The 16,968-nt window shown below is 50.2% G+C and overlaps 1 protein-coding gene across 3 annotated transcripts; it reads left to right on the forward strand.

The window, feature by feature from the left end:
* Positions 1-5,066: 5,066 nt before the first annotated feature.
* On the forward strand, positions 5,067-16,644 carry Ackr3 (atypical chemokine receptor 3). Of its 3 annotated transcripts, none has more exons than XM_006245479.5 (3): positions 5,067-5,182; positions 9,373-9,521; positions 14,767-16,644. In XM_006245479.5, exon 3 carries the CDS (start codon positions 14,793-14,795, stop codon positions 15,879-15,881), a length of 1,089 nt encoding a protein of 362 aa, XP_006245541.1. In that variant the 5' UTR covers positions 5,067-5,182; positions 9,373-9,521; positions 14,767-14,792; the 3' UTR covers positions 15,882-16,644. The 3 variants fall into 3 exon arrangements, with proteins under 3 accessions (XP_006245541.1, XP_038940186.1, NP_445804.1); XM_039084258.2 differs by having other exon boundaries at positions 5,100-5,182; positions 9,378-9,521; NM_053352.2 differs by lacking the exon at positions 9,373-9,521 and having other exon boundaries at positions 5,121-5,182.
* The last annotated feature ends 324 nt before the right edge of the window (positions 16,645-16,968 follow it).

The following is a 16,968-nucleotide window of genomic DNA, read 5'->3' on the forward strand; positions in this document are numbered from 1 at the left end:
GCCCATGAAGCCTTTACTCCTTTTCAAGATGTAAGTTTTAAGTCTTCCTAAAACCTTTAGCTCTACCCTCTCTTACCCATCCCATCCCTGACCTAGTTCATGATTTCATGGGTGGTGAAGCAGAGTGGGGAGGAAGATAGCTGACTCTGACCTGAGCTTTGATGGAGTGATTCATTTACACAGTGTTGGTGAGCAGCTAGCACTGTGTGTGTGTGTGTGTGTGTGTGTGTGTGTGTGTGTGTGTGAGAGAGAGAGAGAGAGAGAGAGCGCATGAATGCATACATATGTGTGTATACATGTGAGATGGATAGATGGATGGATGGATGGATGGATGGATGGATGGATGGACAGACAGAGAACATCATGGGTAAGCCAGCAAGAAATGTCAATGCTAGCAGGAAGAAGACAGCTAACTGATGGCATTGGATGTGCCATGAAGGAAGCAGACCCAAGAAAGAGTCTGGGGAGAGAGTATGATGTTTTAACTAAAGCCTTGTGGGTGTTTCCATGTGAAATGTAGCACATAGACTCACATGCTGGAACACTTGGTCTCTGCCTGCTGGCCCTGTGTCAGAAGGTTGTAGAACTTTTAGAAAACAGGACCTAGGTGGAAGAGCTAGGTCCCAGCCCAGATCCAGTTCCAGCTGGAATTCCCTGCTTTCCGTAGGAATACGAACATATCATGTTAAGTTCTTCCACCTTATCTAGCATCACAGACTGTGCTCTGCTAGATCTAATCATGAACCAAATCAACCTTTCATCCCTTAAGTTGCTTGTTAGGTATTTTGTCATGGCAAGAATACAGGTGACCAACACAAATGTCAAAGAGTCCCCACCCCGACCCCCACCCCACAGACATTGGGTTTAAAGTTGCCTCGAGAATGATGAGATGGTGGAAACCTTGCATCAGTCACTGGGAGAGTGTCAGGGACAAAGGCCTTGGGGTGGAACTCAGTTACAAGACACTCCTATTTTGGACAAAACTCACACCATACATGCTATAGAAGCCTGTGGTGCTCTTAGCTTGCTGTACCTCTCTTAGTTTCTCTGTACTTCTCTCTCAGTTTTAATGTAGCTTGCTGTCCAGGCAGGGAAAGACACTGATTGCAGAGAGTCAATTGCAGGTAGCTGGAGCCATCTTGGCCAGCAAGCCTTAGACAGTGGCTGGAGGCTATGAGCCTGGGACACAGTACCTTTGACCAGGCGGCAGACGGCCACATGGAGCAGGTGCTGTACTGGTACTCACACACCTGTGCCTGTACTCACACACCTGTGCCTGCACTCACACACCTGTACCTGCACTCACACACCTGTGCCTGGATTCACACACCTGTACCTGGACTCACACACCTGTGCCTGGACTCACACACCTGTACCTGGACTCACACACCTGTGCCTGGACTCACACACCTGTGCCTAGACTCACACACCTGTGCCTGGACTCACACACCTGTGCCTGGACTCACACACCTGTGCCTGGACTCACACACCTGTACCTGGACTCACACACCTGTACCTGCACTCACACACCTGTGCCTGGATTCACACACCTGTACCTGTACTCACACACCTGTGCCTGGACTCACACACCTGTGCCTGGACTCACACACCTGTGCCTGGATTCACACACCTGTGCCTGGACTCACACACCTGTGCCTGGACTCACACACCTGTGCCTGGACTCACACACCTGTACCTGGACTCACACTCCTGGGTATCTTTCCCTCCCTGCATCCCAGTTTCTCCTGGAACCCTTCCTTAATTGAGGAGTTGGTCCTCAATTCTTAGCTTACTGTTTTTGGGTGCTAACCTAAGATACTCACTACTGCTTTTCAGGCAGGAAGAGGCATTGTGAAGGCAGACAAAGGGGGTTTTGCATGGCTCCTGTGGTCACCCACAGCTACCTGCTCTCTGGGTCTCCATCTCCTCACTACAGAACCGAGAGGAGGACAGCTGTGAAGATGACAAGGAAGCATGTGGCTGGGACCCTCAGAGGAATACAAGGCAGCTAGCTATGGCCATGGGTCGTTTCTAAATATCACCCAGGTGTTGGTCAGCATCATTAGCATCAGATAACCAACTCTTAGATTTCTTAAAGAGTTCCAGGTCACGAGAGTTTAGACTCTTGCAGAGGTGGAAGGAGGAGAGTCAGCCTGTCTGAATCCCCCTTAGTTACTGCTCATGAGCACCTGCTCCTTGGATCCTGATTGGCACCCAGCAAGAATAGGTGGTCCCTTTAGTATAGATTGATGTCTGGCACTCATAGAGACATTCAAGTAGGGAGGGTTGACTGAAGAACCAGTTCCTAGATGGAGCCATCTGGACCATCCAGCCGGGATATCCTCTGTGGGTTAGGCACTGACTGACTTTACCTCTAAGGAAGGGATCTTAACTCCAGGTGGGAGGGGTGTGTACTGTCCAGCAGGAAGCATTCCTGTCCTGCCTGGCTACTGGAGGGTGACACCTCTTCCTGGGTTGTAGCACAAGGACATTGCAATGCTTTGTCTCCAGGCCAACGGCTAGAAGTCCTTCACACATATTCACAGTAACTCAACATTTCTATTCCGCTCTTCTCTGAAGGCTGGGAGCAGGACCCAGTCCTGGACCTTCAGGGGTGTGTTGAGTGGGTGGGTGGGATTCAGGCAGGAGGGGATGGCATGCTAACAGGAGAACAGCTCCAGAGGGGACGGCTGCTGGATGGGTCTAGCTTCAGAGTCTAGGTGTGTGGAAAGGGAAGTTGGGTGGAGCTGACTGGGAGATACCTGACCCTTCTCACTCAGGCCCCTAGGCCTGTAGCATCAAGGAATCCGTGTCCTGAATTTGTCTTCTCCTGTGTGGGTCACGAGGCAGGCTCCTGGCCAAAGGAGGGAGACATTACATAGGATTTTATGCTGTATCTCAGCCCAGTATACTTAACCTTACCAAGTAAATCTTTTCTGGAGCCCCTTGATAATTTTCTCCTCCCCCCACTCCCCCCCCCCCCCCGGCCGCAGCCGCTCTCTCAGTGGGGGAATTGGTTCTCTCTTTCCGACATTTGGGTCCTGGGGATGCAACTCAAGATCAAAACCATCAGGCCTGTCTCCTGGATTCTCTATCCCCGAACCACCTTGCCTACTCCTCACCCTCGTTTCTGAGAAAAGGTGAGGCTCCAGAATCTTAGAGGCAGGATGGTCCAGCAAGGGGCAAAACAATCAATGCTCAGGGAGGGTGCATACTTTATGCTTTTTAAAAAAAATTCCTTTGCATCTTCCTTTTTTGCAAGTGCATGGTCTAATTAATAAAGCTCTGCTGTAGCCAGCGCACTTCCCACAGGCAAGTCCAGTCCCCTGCGGTCGGCCTTGGTCTATGTATCGCGGTGAGAAGCAGAACGGTCCCGGTTGTGGACATCCTGGGATGGCCGCACGAGGGCAGGTCTCTGCTTTGCTCCAAGGCAGCTCTGGGCTCTGGACAAAGGCAGTCGGGAGCCTTCCGTGCGGAGGATTTGGCCCCAGGCCTGGGCGTGCTGCGATGCGCAGGCGCTTTGGCATCCCAAACGGGGCGGGTTGCTCTGAAGCAAATCCTGCGGGGCCTCCAGTGAATGAAAGCTAGAAGGCCTAGGACAGGATGGCCTGGCTGGGTCCCGAGACCCTTTTCTGACCCTGAGGCCTCAGAGGTCCCTTCCTGACGCTGTAGGACACTCCCTGTACATACAGACCCTCCCAGTTGACTCAGACCTCCCTCCGCTTGGGGCCACAGACCAGTCTTTGTAGCTGGAAGGACCGCCCGCCTCTAGCCAGACCCAGATCCACCCTTGAGACCACAGACTACACCTCCGGGCCACAGACCCCGCCCACGGGCCTCAGGACCTCTCCCCTGCAGTGAGGGTCACAGACACCCCAGGAGGCTTCATGACCCCCCACCCAGATCTCACACTGCTCCTTGCAGACGCGCACCCCTCCTACAGCCCGGAAAGCAGGTGTGCTCCTCAGGATCTGCCCCGCCAGGAGTAAAGTGCAAGGCTGTTTAAACAAACCACTTCTTTTGTTAAGGTTTTTCTCTAGACCGAAGCTCTCTAGCCTACGTGAGACTCTGACCCCCGAGTCCTCCGGTTCCCGTGTTCAACAGTCACTCCCAGGAAACTTAGAAAATAGACTGAGCAAGTGTTAGCGCAGGCAGGAAGGAGATTTTGCGTTTAGCCAGTGCCTTAACCCTGGGCGCTGTAACTTGCTCTTCAGAAGTCCGGGAGAGAGCAGAGTGACCGCCAGCTCTTGGAGGGTGGGGGCCACTTGGGGAGGCGTTGCAGTGACAGTTTTAAAAGTAAAAGATTGGGTCATTTTACTAAGTGAGGCATTGCAAGGGACACTTTTTACAGGGAATCTGAACAATGAGCATCTTGATTAGAATGTAGATTTTGATAAAGATGACGATAGCGAGAAAAGTCGGCTAAGCTCACCATGACGATAAAGGGCTGCTACTTCACCTGCGTCAAGACCTTTTCAGCGACTGGCATTGCTCAGCCCTGTAGAACGCGGTCTTACTAGGGACTCAAGGACTTTGTGTAAGAGTTCCTACAGAATCCAACCTAAAGGCACTTTCTGGGTGATGGCCGTACAGGGTGGATTAATCGTTCCCTGTCCAAAATGTGAGTTCTGTTCAGGAGGCATCGACAAAGAAAGAGTAAGCTTGACAAATCAACAGCGAAGTTCAAAAGTTCAGAGTAATTTGTCTTGGGAACAAAGTCTTCCCTGAAGCTACAGGCATTCAAAGGAACTCCTGGTACTCGTGGGATTATTAAAGCTATACCTGAGACAGGATCAATATTTGATCATTTTGGAAAGTACTAGGACTTCTTTTGGGTTTTCGTCTGAGGGCATTTCCCCCAATAGGATCTAGCCTTTGCAAAGGAAGGGGTTTGAGGGCTCCCAGGAATGTGCTTGTGCAGGAAACAACAACCTAGAGAGGGTTACGGGAGGGCGTGTACGCGTGTACAAGCCTGCGTGCCGGCGCTGTGGTGGGGGGGGGGGGGGGGGAGGAGGAGGAGATGAGGGTTGCAAAACTGCCACCTAGAGGCACTTTCCTGCAGTGTATATAAAAGGCAAGTCCGGAGCCCGGAGAGAACTCAGTTGCTACAAACTGCTCAGCACTGAAGGAGCCTGCAGCACTCAAAGCCAGGAAGGCAAATCACAGCCCAGGCAGCCGCGAGGTAAGAAAACCTTGCTTCTGGGACAGCTTTGCTGAGCAACCACGGCAAGGGGCAGGGCTCCTGTTCTTACCCGAACCCGACTTCTGAGAACTCTTAGATCCCTGAGCTGGGGGCTTCAGAGCCTGCAGGTCCGGTTTGGAGAGCTCAAAGCTGATTGCAGGCTGCGTTGCAAGCTACTGCTTCTGCTTTGGGGGATTCGAGTTCAGTCACTTGTGGAGGGAAATCTCCGTGCGTTTGTTTGCTACTGGACTCTGATTTGTTTCTGCCAGTACTTAAGTTCCAGGAGGCAGGGAAACTTTGCAGAGAACATGGAATGCCCCACGGAGCTTGCCCAAGGCTGACTTAGGGGTGAACTTGGTACCAATATTTGCCAGCCCCTACTTCTGGTTATCAGATTGGAAGTGCGTAGAACTAGCTGTAAAAACACAAACGTAACTTCCAGAAAGGCATACGATGTGTTCAGTGGTATCCTCCAGTGGTGCAGACAACTGGGCTGAGCCGTCTATGTCTAGGATGAGTTTAAACTCCGTGCTCTGGGGGTGGGGATGGATTAATTCACAGCTCCTGAATTCTGGAAGTTGTAAATTGAATGTTAGCTACTCTTCGTCTTATCTCTTCATGGTATCTTTGCTAGTCTAATTTTGAGTATTTATTGTTCTCCTAGAAAGTATTGTCCAACTTCAGCTGGGGTTAAAAAAAAAAGCAGGTACTAAAAAAAGTCTAGTATTTTATAATTTAAACCTGCTCTCCAAGTGAACTGTGAGTGTTGCTGACTTTGTTAGGGTGCATAAAGGTTCGCTGGGTGGCTGGGAGCGAGGACTGCCCTGAGGTCAGGGGATCCGTGGTTAGCCAAGACTCCTGGCTGCTAACTGCTAGGAGAATGAAGCACTGTGAAAGGCAGACTGGCTGTCTCTTCCCCTTTCTCTCTTTCTCTCTCTCTCTCTCTCTCTCTCTCTCTCTCTCTCTCTCTCTCTCTGTCTCTCCATTCATTTGCTCACAAACAAGATTAATTAATTGTTTCGAAGTGGAGTGGGAGCAAACATCCTTTTAAAGGTGTCTCGGGTCAGTGGGATCCCCAAGACCCCAGTCTGCATTGTACCAGTGTGGAAACTTTGTTTTTCTTTGAAGGAGCAGATGCTGGCTTTGTGGGTCTTTATTTAGTTCAGGAGAATGTGGAGCTCAAATGGATAGGACCAGAAAGGAGGAATGGGGGTGGTTCTGGGTTTTGTGCCTGGCTCGCTGCAGATTTTAAATGGATAAAGCCCCAGTCTTTCTCCCATCTGAATAGGAGCTTGCCCCAGATGGAATGAAAACTCCCGTTTCTACCCGGAGCTATGCAAAAGCTCCAGTTTGGAAACATTTTGCTCTAATTTTCCCCAGTCTGAGAGGTAAACACTGTGTGCTGCTCTCTGCTGAGCTCAGCCACTGCCTCCAGGAGGCAGCAGGGGCTGGAAGGAGCTGTCTGCGAGCCGAGGTGTAAAAGCTGGGGAAGTCTGCTGCTTGCTAGCTGCTTGTTGGGCGCCTCCGGTTTGTTTTTAAAGGGGCATGCACAGTGCAAACACACACACACACACACACACACACACACACACACACACACACACACACACACACACTTTAAGTTCCAGAAAGTTACACGGCAGCATGCTGTGCTCAACTGAGTCAGGGCTTGGGACGTGAGCTTAGCCAGTATTAATAGCGAATCCTTAGGGAGCTAAGAAGGTATTATGATTTCTAATCAGACCCAGAGCCAGCCAAGGGTAGGCTTTCTAGATGGGATAAAAAAAAAGAAGAAGAAAGAAAGACCATGAAACACCCTGGTTAGTCAGAACAGTGGCTTTTTGTGTGAGGCTTTGAGGTGGAGTTCTTTAATTTTCAAATCTACACAGGGAAGTTGGTTGAAGTTACTCAGAGCTGAGACCGAAGGGCCACTCCTTCATAAACTTTTAGAGTCACTGAGGGAGGAGGAGAGAGCCTCAGAAACTTCAGAACTTTTCTTTTTCTGAGATTTTGTAGCAAACAGAATGGAATTTGGGCCCCGAAGGCATTTGTACTTTTCAGTTAAGCAACCAGAGGTATTAAAATGTTTCTTGTTGCCTGTTAGGTTGGGTGCATGCCTGTGATTCCGGAACTCCAGAGGCTGAGGCAGGAAGATTGCTGTGAGTTCGAGGCCAGCTTGGGTTATGTTGCCTTCGTACCATGTCTCAGAATGAATAAACGATAAACAAACAAAGAGTCTGATAATTGAAATCTATGTGCTTAGATAAAATTGATAAACAGGTGTAGTAATGACTGTTTTCAAACTCCCCAGGTATTGGGACACCTATCTCCTGTTACAGTGGAAGCAAACAGCCTAGGAAAAAGCAGATGGGCCCAGGTGTCAGGCAAGGACATTTTCTGCGGGGATTAGGTAGCCAATGCCTTTCTTGTTAAAAATATACTGGCTTAGTCTTGTTTATAAAGGGAGATGATTAGCCTGTGCTCCCCCAAGCTTCGCTTTAAAAAAAAAAGTTTCTTATAAACACATCCCAGGGACTGTGGAATTTTACAGTGATGATTTTGCAAAGAACCAATAGGTTGGGAGTGGACAGTGTTTTGTTCTCCAGCCCCCAGCTGGGAGATATGGAGACCATCTCAGGTGGCCTTGAGCTGCTAGGGGTGGAGCCCTGAGCAGCATGGGAAAGCTGCAGTTGAAGGCTGTGCCCGCTAAATAGCTGGCATCTTCTAGTGTTTCTGTTGTCTCTGCTAGCCTGAAGGCTGGTGTATAAGAGGAACCTAAGCTTTCGTAGCATGGCTTGGGAACCCCGGACCTCCTATTGTCTTGCCCAGGTCCTAAGCTGGTGGGAATGCAGACTCGGGCTATATCCTGCCAGCTGGCAGCGTTTGTATGGTACAGGGACATCTAGATCTCTCCGCTAGATGTGGCTCTGCTCCCTTGGGCTGCAGAGCACAATGGCTCTGATCCGGTTTCTGGATGGGACATTCATTATGTCTGTGAGCGCTCACATGGTAGGAGGCTGTCTCATGTGTTGGTGGGAAGTTCAGCCAAGAACCCTGAGGATAGGTGGCCTTGTTTCAGAACCAGGGTGTGGGTTTTTTTCCTTACCATATTTATTATTTCTTTCGAGTTCCCAAATAATTCAAAGCAGTTCCTTACTTAGAGGAAGTGAGGTCACTCAGGGCCACAGTGAATGTGTGGTCAGGACAGCATTGTTTCTCATTGGCTCCGTACTGGGGGATAGACAGGGTTTCTTTCTGCACTCAAGAGTAGTATTTGGCCACAGAGAGCTACCTGGGTGGGTGTCATCCAGGTTAGGTGTGGGTTTCAGGTGGACTAAGGAGAGTTGTTTAGTTGGCAACACCGCAGTCATCATCTCCCTGATGGACAGTTGCCTCACGGTTCTGCAAAGGTGGCCAGATTCTTCTACTTCGGTAAAACGCTCTTTGTAGAGTGTCCCAGACAAATGAAGACCTTGTGTCTGTAACACGGGACCCAAGTGGAAGCAGTTGAGCCCAGCTCCTACTAGCCGGAGTGAGGACAAGCTGCAACCTGTTAGATTCTTCTATGTTCATCCCTCGTGTCTCATCAGCTGCCCTGATCTGTTTTCAGAGGTGTGGATAGGGAAGGCAGGTTAGATAAATACTACCTCCAGCCTTGAGTCCACACGGGATTTCTCCAGGAAGTTCTATGTGGGACACGGGCCACAGGTTGCAGAAAATCTCTAAAGGAAGTGGAGGCACAGGTCTGACGGGCCCAGGGAGCCTTTTGTTTCCTATTAGGTTCAGAGTCCCTGGGGCTGGGACCACATTGTCTTATCTGGCTTCTGTCTGGGCAGCAAAAGCTATTTCTAGGATATCTGGGCCAACTGTATGACACGTCTGTCTTTAAACCTTCCCTGTCTCAAAGCCATGGCATTTCTTCAAACCTGCCCTGGCATAGACAGGCTAAGGCCACATCTCCTTGCCATAGGTCAAGGCCCACCTCTGGCTTCTTCTCTCCTTCATGTCTAGTGACTTGCCCCTCAGCAATGCTCCGTGACCGCAATGACATCCCTGACTTGCCTCCATGCTCCTGAAGGATGTACCCATGCCTGGGACCACGACAAGCCTTTGTGCCTCCCAGGTGGCCTTGTTTAGATGGTGGGTGCTTGGGGGAGGTGGCCATGACTTGACAGCTTCTCCTGTCCCAGAGCAGTGCCTTGGAGAGGAGATCGACTGATGTCAGCTGGAAACCGGTTACAGCTGAGTCTCTCTGGATAACCACTGCACCCCCAGACTGCTGGCCTCCCTGGAGCACTACTGATCTACTAGGACACTTTGCTCCACTGGTTGAACGAAGGTGAATGAGACCCAGTGGGGAGAAGGCATAGAGGGTAGCAGTGAGGAGACCTTCGTGATGCATTAGGATACGAAGCTTGTGGAAGGGAGGGGTGAGGCACAGCCAGGCTAAGAAGGGTCTTCTCCTCTCCGATGGGCTTTGGCGAGCATGTTAAGGCAATTTGGTGATCCTTAGCCAGACACCTGAACACACTTGGCAGTCCGTAGGAGGATCTATCTGGGGAGAAGGACATATGGATCACAGCCCAAACCACCACCCCATGGAGACTCTAAATTTGGATGCTTCTAATTCTGGTGCTGTCCCAGCATGCTAGGGAGCTTAGACTAGCCAGTTGAAAACAGCTGGATACTGCAGGCTGCTCGCAGCAGCAGCTGGGTGTTATCCAGGACATTTTATGGAGAGTGGCGAACCTTAGAAGTGAGAGGCCTATCTTTGAGGCACATCTCCCTCTCCACCATCGGCACTGGGACTCGTGGCTGAGCCGCTTGCTAGGCTGTGGACCCGTGGCAGAGCTGGACAGATGTGAGTGCTGACAGTGTACAGATAATTGACAAAGCCATTGCCAGACAAGAGTGAAAGAGCTAGGAGTCAGCCTCTAGAGGACGCGTTCGTTTTTAGTGAAGTCTGTTGTCCAGAAGAGCAGAGCATGCCCCTTTGATGTTCAGTGGCTCATTCCCTCCCCTGTTAAAATTTACATAATTTTGATGTAAGCTTTCCAATAATTTGGACGTTTCTGGAGTAAGACAAGGCTGCCTCTGCGATTGCCTTCCATTGACTTTCCCCGCCCAAAGTCTTACCCCCATTGCAGGGCCTTGTGTCTTTCTGTGCATGTATTTGCATATAAAACACTCATAATTTTGCCTTTTCTCCAACATCAATGGGGCTATGCTGCGGGCGGCGCATCTGCTTCTTTGCCTTTTGCTTAGCAGCACCCATTCATTTACCACCCTTGTTCTTAAAGTGTCCCTCTCCATCCCCGCCCCCCTCCCTCCGTCACAGCTGTGTTGTACTCCCCGAACTGGTCTGCCATTGTTGGATATGTACGCCGCCAGCAGTTTTCGCTGGTGAAGGAATGTCACTGAGGTAGATACCGAGGATGTGGGCCTGAGAGCACGTGGGCATCTCAGAAGAGGTTTGTGAACTTGGGAAGCCATAACATAAAGTCACCATTCTGAGGGTCTACTCCTCCACACCCCCACGAGTTTCTTACCTAGAGGTGGTACACGGGAAGCATCCGAAGTGGGTCTCATCCGGGGCTTCCCAGGGCTGGACTTTGGAGGGCTCAAAAATGAGGCCACATGTAGAGGGCACCCCATTAGTCACTCTTCGTTCACCTCTGTTGTAAAGACAACAGGAAAGGTGCCAGGCTTGGTTGCAGCCATGGGTGACTGGACAGGGTGGGGAAGCCTCCTCTGGTCTCCTTGGTTGTCAGCCCTCCTTGTTGCCAGCATAAACAGACCTATCACGATGGCCAAGAGACATTAATTTTGGACTCAAGGAGCAGGCTTGTATGAAAAATAACTCGTTCCTCATGAACTTCCTGGGAATCCCCTCTGTCTGCTGGAGGGAGTCCAGGTCCGCATGCGGGGCTCTCTGGGAGGTCGGTAGAGTCTTCCTTTCCCCCCACTGGACCTCACTTTCAGACTTCTCCGAGAGCTTTGGCCAGGACTGGAGTCCAAGGACCATGGGTGGATGTCCCTCAGTTTGCTGTGTCATGACTCTGTTTCTGTCAAAAAGACCGAAGGTCATTTACTGAGGGATAAGCAAGAAACGGAGGAGGACTCTGCTTCACTGAGGGGCAGACATCACCAGTGTTAAGACAGCACACACCTGATGTTGTTACACAGTGCTGTGACTGCAGACCACACCCAGGTGACACGCAGCTTCTGTTGTCCCCAAGAAGATGGAGTGTCCTGTCATTGGCTCTTTCCTGGAGTCATTCTTATTTGCTTCTAAACTGTAATGCGTGAAAGATGTCCAAGTGACGAAGGCCAGGCTGCGGGTGGCCCTTTGACATCTTCGCTTTTGTTTTCTTTAGTCGTTTGAAGCTGAAAGGGTCGGGTTGCCGCCTTCTGCCTGTTCTCTAGGAGCCTTCTGTAGCAGGGAGGGGACATCCAATCAGGGGGCAGTGGTCAGGATGAAATTCTCTGCTCCTGGACTGTGTGATGCCCACTGAAGGTGACTGGTAGTTACAGTGCCAAGAGGAGTCAGCTTCAGCTCTGCCCTTCAGAATGGAATGAAAACAGCTCTGTCCCTGCCTGAGACAGTGCCAAGGAGCCTCAGAAGTGGGGACAGACAGGAGGCTGCTGCTGGCGTTCTGTACCTGCCCCCGAAATACCACTGTGATTCTGGGACCCAGTGGGCACAAAACCAAGGTTCTTTTCCCAATGGTAAAAACCAAAGGGCTGGATGGGGGTCCCTAAGCCCCTGCTACCATCCACTGCTGAGATCATCTGAGAAAAGCTGAGATTGGCAGAATGAGAGTTGATTCTGCAGGGACAGTGGAGGGATGCAGAAGGCAGGCACTTTCTCCTTCTGTTCCCTGCACTGCATGGGGCCTTCTTGGACAACTGCCAGAGCTAGGCATGTCTGGGCACTGAAGGCAAGGGAGGTGGAAGCGAGGGGATACCTCCTCGTGTGGAGAGAACAGGAGGACAGGCTTAGGACCCAAGGCCAAGCTATCTAGGCTTGGGGCCAGTTCTTTCTTTTGGCTCCATGACTGGTTACTAAAGCCATAGTCTGGACCAGTAGGTCAAGGACAGACTCACACCACTGCCAGTCAAGCATTTTCTGGTCCTCATTGTCATCCTACCTTTTATACGATGTGGGCCTTGGCTTGTCTTTTCTCCAACCTCTGAGGCTCTGTCCAAACCGAGTCTCCCTTAGTCTAGGCTGGACTTCTTATGTAGCTTAAGATGACCTTGAACTCTCAATCTTGCTGCTTCCACCTCTTGAATCCTGGATTTATGTGTGTATGCCACCATGTGTTTTATTTTAATGAAATAGACTAAAAGAAGAAAAGGATTCTTGCCCTGGAGTACAGAATTCTTGCTTTCTTCCTTCCAAGTCATGAGTTCAGAGTGGATAGTCAGTTCCAGGGTGTGTGTCTCTCTCTCTCTCTGTGTGTGTGTGTGTGTGTGTGTGTGTCTCTCTCTGTGTGTGTCTGTCTCTCTATGTGTGTCTGTCTGCCTCTCTCCGAATCTCTCTCTGTGTATCTGTGTGTGTATCTGTGTGTATCTCTCTGTGTGTACCTCTCTCTCTCTCTGTTTCTTTTGTGTGTGTGTGTGTGTGTGTGTGTGTGTGTGTGTGTGTGTGTGTGTGTATCTGTGTATGGAAGTTCTAAGAAACTTGGGGTTAGCATTCTTTCCAGTCTTGGAAGTCACTCTCTGCAGCCCAGACACCTGGTGCCCTCTTGTAGTTCTCAGGACTGTGACATAGGACAGAACTGGCACCTTCTAAAGTTCTTGGACTCAGGGTCCATGTGCTAGGACATCTCTGAGGACCGTCACCCTCTCCTACCATAGGAGATCCTCTGAATGTGAAAAAGGATAAAGCTGTCACAGAAGGCCAGCTCTTCCATCAGCAGCTGAGGGCACAGAATCTAGAGTCTGTAGGCAGTCGTCTTTAACCGAGATTTAGGAACAGGTCACCTTCTGTAGGTTGGGGACTTGGAGTGATCATGGGTGGCATCAGATGTCATCTCCTTTTAAGATCCCATGGCTATTATCTTGAAGGAGAAAGCCCTCTGACTAGCTGTCTTCTACCAGCTCTTGACTTCCCTTCTGCTGGGTCCTTAATACTCTTAAGAACACATTGCTAGCATTCTAGTCAGTGAGGCCAGGCTTTCCTCAAGGGGGTAATTGGCTACTTTAAAGTGGACAGTCCTCGTTCTCTCATCCGGGATGGTGCTGGAGGGGAAGCCTTGGGGAGTAACTGCTGCTTCCCAGATTCTGGGTTGTGGCCTTCTGCCCTGGAGCAGCAGTCACAGGTGGTTAAATCTTAGCTTACACATGACTGAGAAGCCATAATTCCAACCCAGGAATGTGCAAATCCTGGATTTGGTGGTTTTTCATACCTCAGGGTTAGCCACCTAGGCACTGACCCACTAGCGGCCCTCCCGTGGGACTTCTCATGTGTCACCTGGAGTCTATTGCAAGTGAACCTGAAGGCAAGCTTGGCTCTGTTTCAGCCATCACCAGTGATAGAATGGGATGTGTCTCCATTCTAGTCATGCGGTATGGGTTGGGGGGGGGAATGACAAAGGCAGTTGTCCAAGAACCACGGAACAGATGGGCAATAGAAGACAACTCCTGGCAGTTCCTACAGTGTCTGTGGAGAAATCACCCCAGGCATAGTTGCTACCCTGGAGCCAAATTCCCACTAGGTGTGACGTGATGACAGCTAAGAGTGTTGGCCTCAGGTCGGGCAGGTCAGCCGGGACGGCAATCAGCAGGGCTCATCCACCCTCCAGAGATATAGCAGGTGGCTGGTGGTGTGTGCGCTTGGAGTCTTGGCTCACAATGCTCTTGAATCAATTGACTAAGTGAGAAATGGGAGCCCAGGCGAAGGCTGAGGCTCGAGGCAGCTGGCTGGTTGCCCTTGGTTGAGAACTCCCAGCGACCCTGGAGTCTGCGGGTTTGGGGTCCAAAACATGGACATGGCATGGCATGGCATTCCATACTTGCTGGCACTTGAGGGAGGCGGAGGACTCGGGCAGCATCAGGTTAGCAGATGGGTATTACAAAAGGGCTAAAAGAAACAGTGTCCCATTTTAAATGCAAATTGGGAGAGGATTTGAAGTGCTTTGATTAAGACACCACACTTACCTCTCTCGGGAATGTCAGTAAAATGGCTCTGTGGACTCCTACTGAGTTCAGGCAGGCCATCAACACTGCTGTGGCCAGGGCCCTACTGTCTGACATTTCTTTGGACCCTGTATCATGTTGATTTCACACCTAGGGCACAGCCAAGCTGAAGCCTTGATAACATGGCCATGAAAAGCCACAGAAAACAAACATGGCCCCTCCCCAGCACCATGTAGCCATAGCTGGGGTGCATTTGATTTTCTTCCTGGCAGTCTAAGATGGTTGTTTTCTTTTCTCCTCTCTTTGTGAAGACATTCACAGAGCAAAAGCAAAGCAGATGAGCCTCCTCTGTGCCCCAGACGAGTGTTTGGACTGAGAGCCGAAGTTTTCCTAGTGAAATGATCTTACCCATGCATCTCTCCTGTTTGTCTTTGCCGTAGGTCACTTGGTTGCTCTCCTCAAGACCATGGATGTGCATCTGTTTGACTATGTGGAACCTGGGAACTACTCGGACATCAACTGGCCCTGTAACAGTAGCGACTGCATCGTCGTGGACACCGTGCAGTGTCCCGCCATGCCCAACAAGAATGTGCTGCTGTATACCCTCTCCTTCATCTACATTTTCATCTTCGTGATCGGTATGATTGCCAACTCCGTGGTGGTCTGGGTGAATATCCAGGCCAAGACTACAGGCTACGACACACACTGCTACATCTTGAACCTGGCCATTGCCGATCTGTGGGTCGTCATCACCATCCCTGTCTGGGTGGTCAGTCTCGTGCAGCATAACCAGTGGCCCATGGGTGAGCTCACGTGCAAGATCACACACCTCATTTTCTCCATCAACCTCTTTGGGAGCATCTTCTTCCTCGCATGCATGAGCGTGGACCGCTATCTCTCCATCACCTACTTCACCAGCACCTCCAGCTATAAGAAGAAGATGGTACGCCGTGTTGTCTGCGTCTTGGTGTGGCTGCTGGCCTTCTTTGTGTCCCTGCCTGACACCTACTACCTGAAGACGGTCACATCTGCTTCCAACAACGAGACCTACTGCAGGTCCTTCTACCCCGAGCACAGCATCAAGGAGTGGCTCATTGGCATGGAGCTGGTCTCCGTCATCTTGGGTTTTGCTGTCCCCTTCACCATCATTGCTATCTTCTACTTCCTGCTCGCCAGAGCCATGTCAGCATCCGGTGACCAGGAGAAACACAGCAGCCGGAAGATCATCTTCTCCTACGTGGTGGTCTTCCTGGTGTGTTGGCTGCCGTACCATTTTGTGGTTCTGCTGGACATCTTCTCTATCTTGCACTACATCCCGTTCACCTGCCAACTGGAGAATGTGCTCTTTACAGCGCTGCACGTCACGCAGTGCCTGTCCCTGGTGCACTGCTGTGTCAACCCTGTGCTCTACAGCTTCATCAACCGAAACTACAGGTACGAGCTGATGAAGGCCTTCATCTTCAAGTACTCAGCCAAAACAGGACTCACCAAACTCATCGATGCCTCCAGAGTGTCAGAGACAGAGTACTCTGCCCTGGAGCAGAACACCAAGTGACCGTGCTATAGAGGCATGGGGACATGTGCATGTTGCAAATGGGGCAGCTGGGCCCTGTGGTTTCTTCAAGAAAGCACTGTAGCTTTGGGTCTGGTTGCTTGAGTGGTATGAAGAGGAGAAGGACCATGCTTCCTGTCTCTCATTCTCCAGCCAAGATGGCTGTCACCTGGACACTCATCCTGACAGCTTGCAGCAGACAGGCTGCCCTGCGCTGTGCAGCCAGAGCTGTGTGTCAAAGCCAGCATCAGGACAGACTCTTCTGGACACGTGTACAATAGAATCTTTTGTGTTTCTTCAAGTTTTTACTTGGTGACTTTTGTATTTAAGTTTTAAGACTTTATTTTCTCACTATGGATGTACCTTATAAATGCATTTGAAAGCTAAATATATTTTAAATATTGTATGGGAGGTGTAAGGCTGTTGTATTTGGACCATGTAGGCCTCAGATTAGCAGGACTCTGAGTTTTGACTAAGGATGACATTCATTGTTAGCTGATTCGAAATGATATAAATATATATAAAATATAAATATATATATAAATTTATGCCAGTCCTGGCTGGAATGTTTTATTTACAATAGTTTTATATCTGTGTGGTGTTTAATGCTGGCACAGCATATGGAACGGAAACTGCCCAGCAATGCAGTTTGTGACACGAACCGTATTGTAGAGTTACGTTTCGGGCTGCAAACCCGTGAACAGAGGAAACAGCATTCTCTCGATTTGTAAGTTATTTTTTTAATAAAGATTTTTGTTTCCTAAAACTGAAATGTGTGCTTCAGCTTCAAAAGCGTGCTTAGACTTTGGATGATGTGCATGGTGCCCTCCAATGGAAATACATGTCAGACACATGCCAGGAGGAGGATACATCCAATGAGAGAGAACCACCAGAAAGCCCAGCCATGGGGCTCGGTGGGTGGATTCTTGGACTTAGGTGGATGGATCACTGCAGCAGTGGCAGAGGATGAGCAGTTCAATGGCTGTTGAGTGAAACTTGCTGGGAAAGATGTGCTGCCCACTGCCTACCCAGGAACTCATGTCCTTATCTTTACAAACACCTGCCTGCTGTCTTCCCCAGCCTCATGTCC

The sequence above is a fragment of the Rattus norvegicus genome, chromosome 9 (assembly GCF_036323735.1).
Source record: "Rattus norvegicus strain BN/NHsdMcwi chromosome 9, GRCr8, whole genome shotgun sequence".
NCBI lineage: Eukaryota > Metazoa > Chordata > Mammalia > Rodentia > Muridae > Rattus > Rattus norvegicus.

What these genes read in the sequence shown, in the direction of transcription:
- Ackr3 (XM_006245479.5), top strand. Translation starts at nt 14,793, where the DNA reads ATGGATGTGCATCTGTTTGACTATGTGGAACCTGGGAACTACTCGGAC.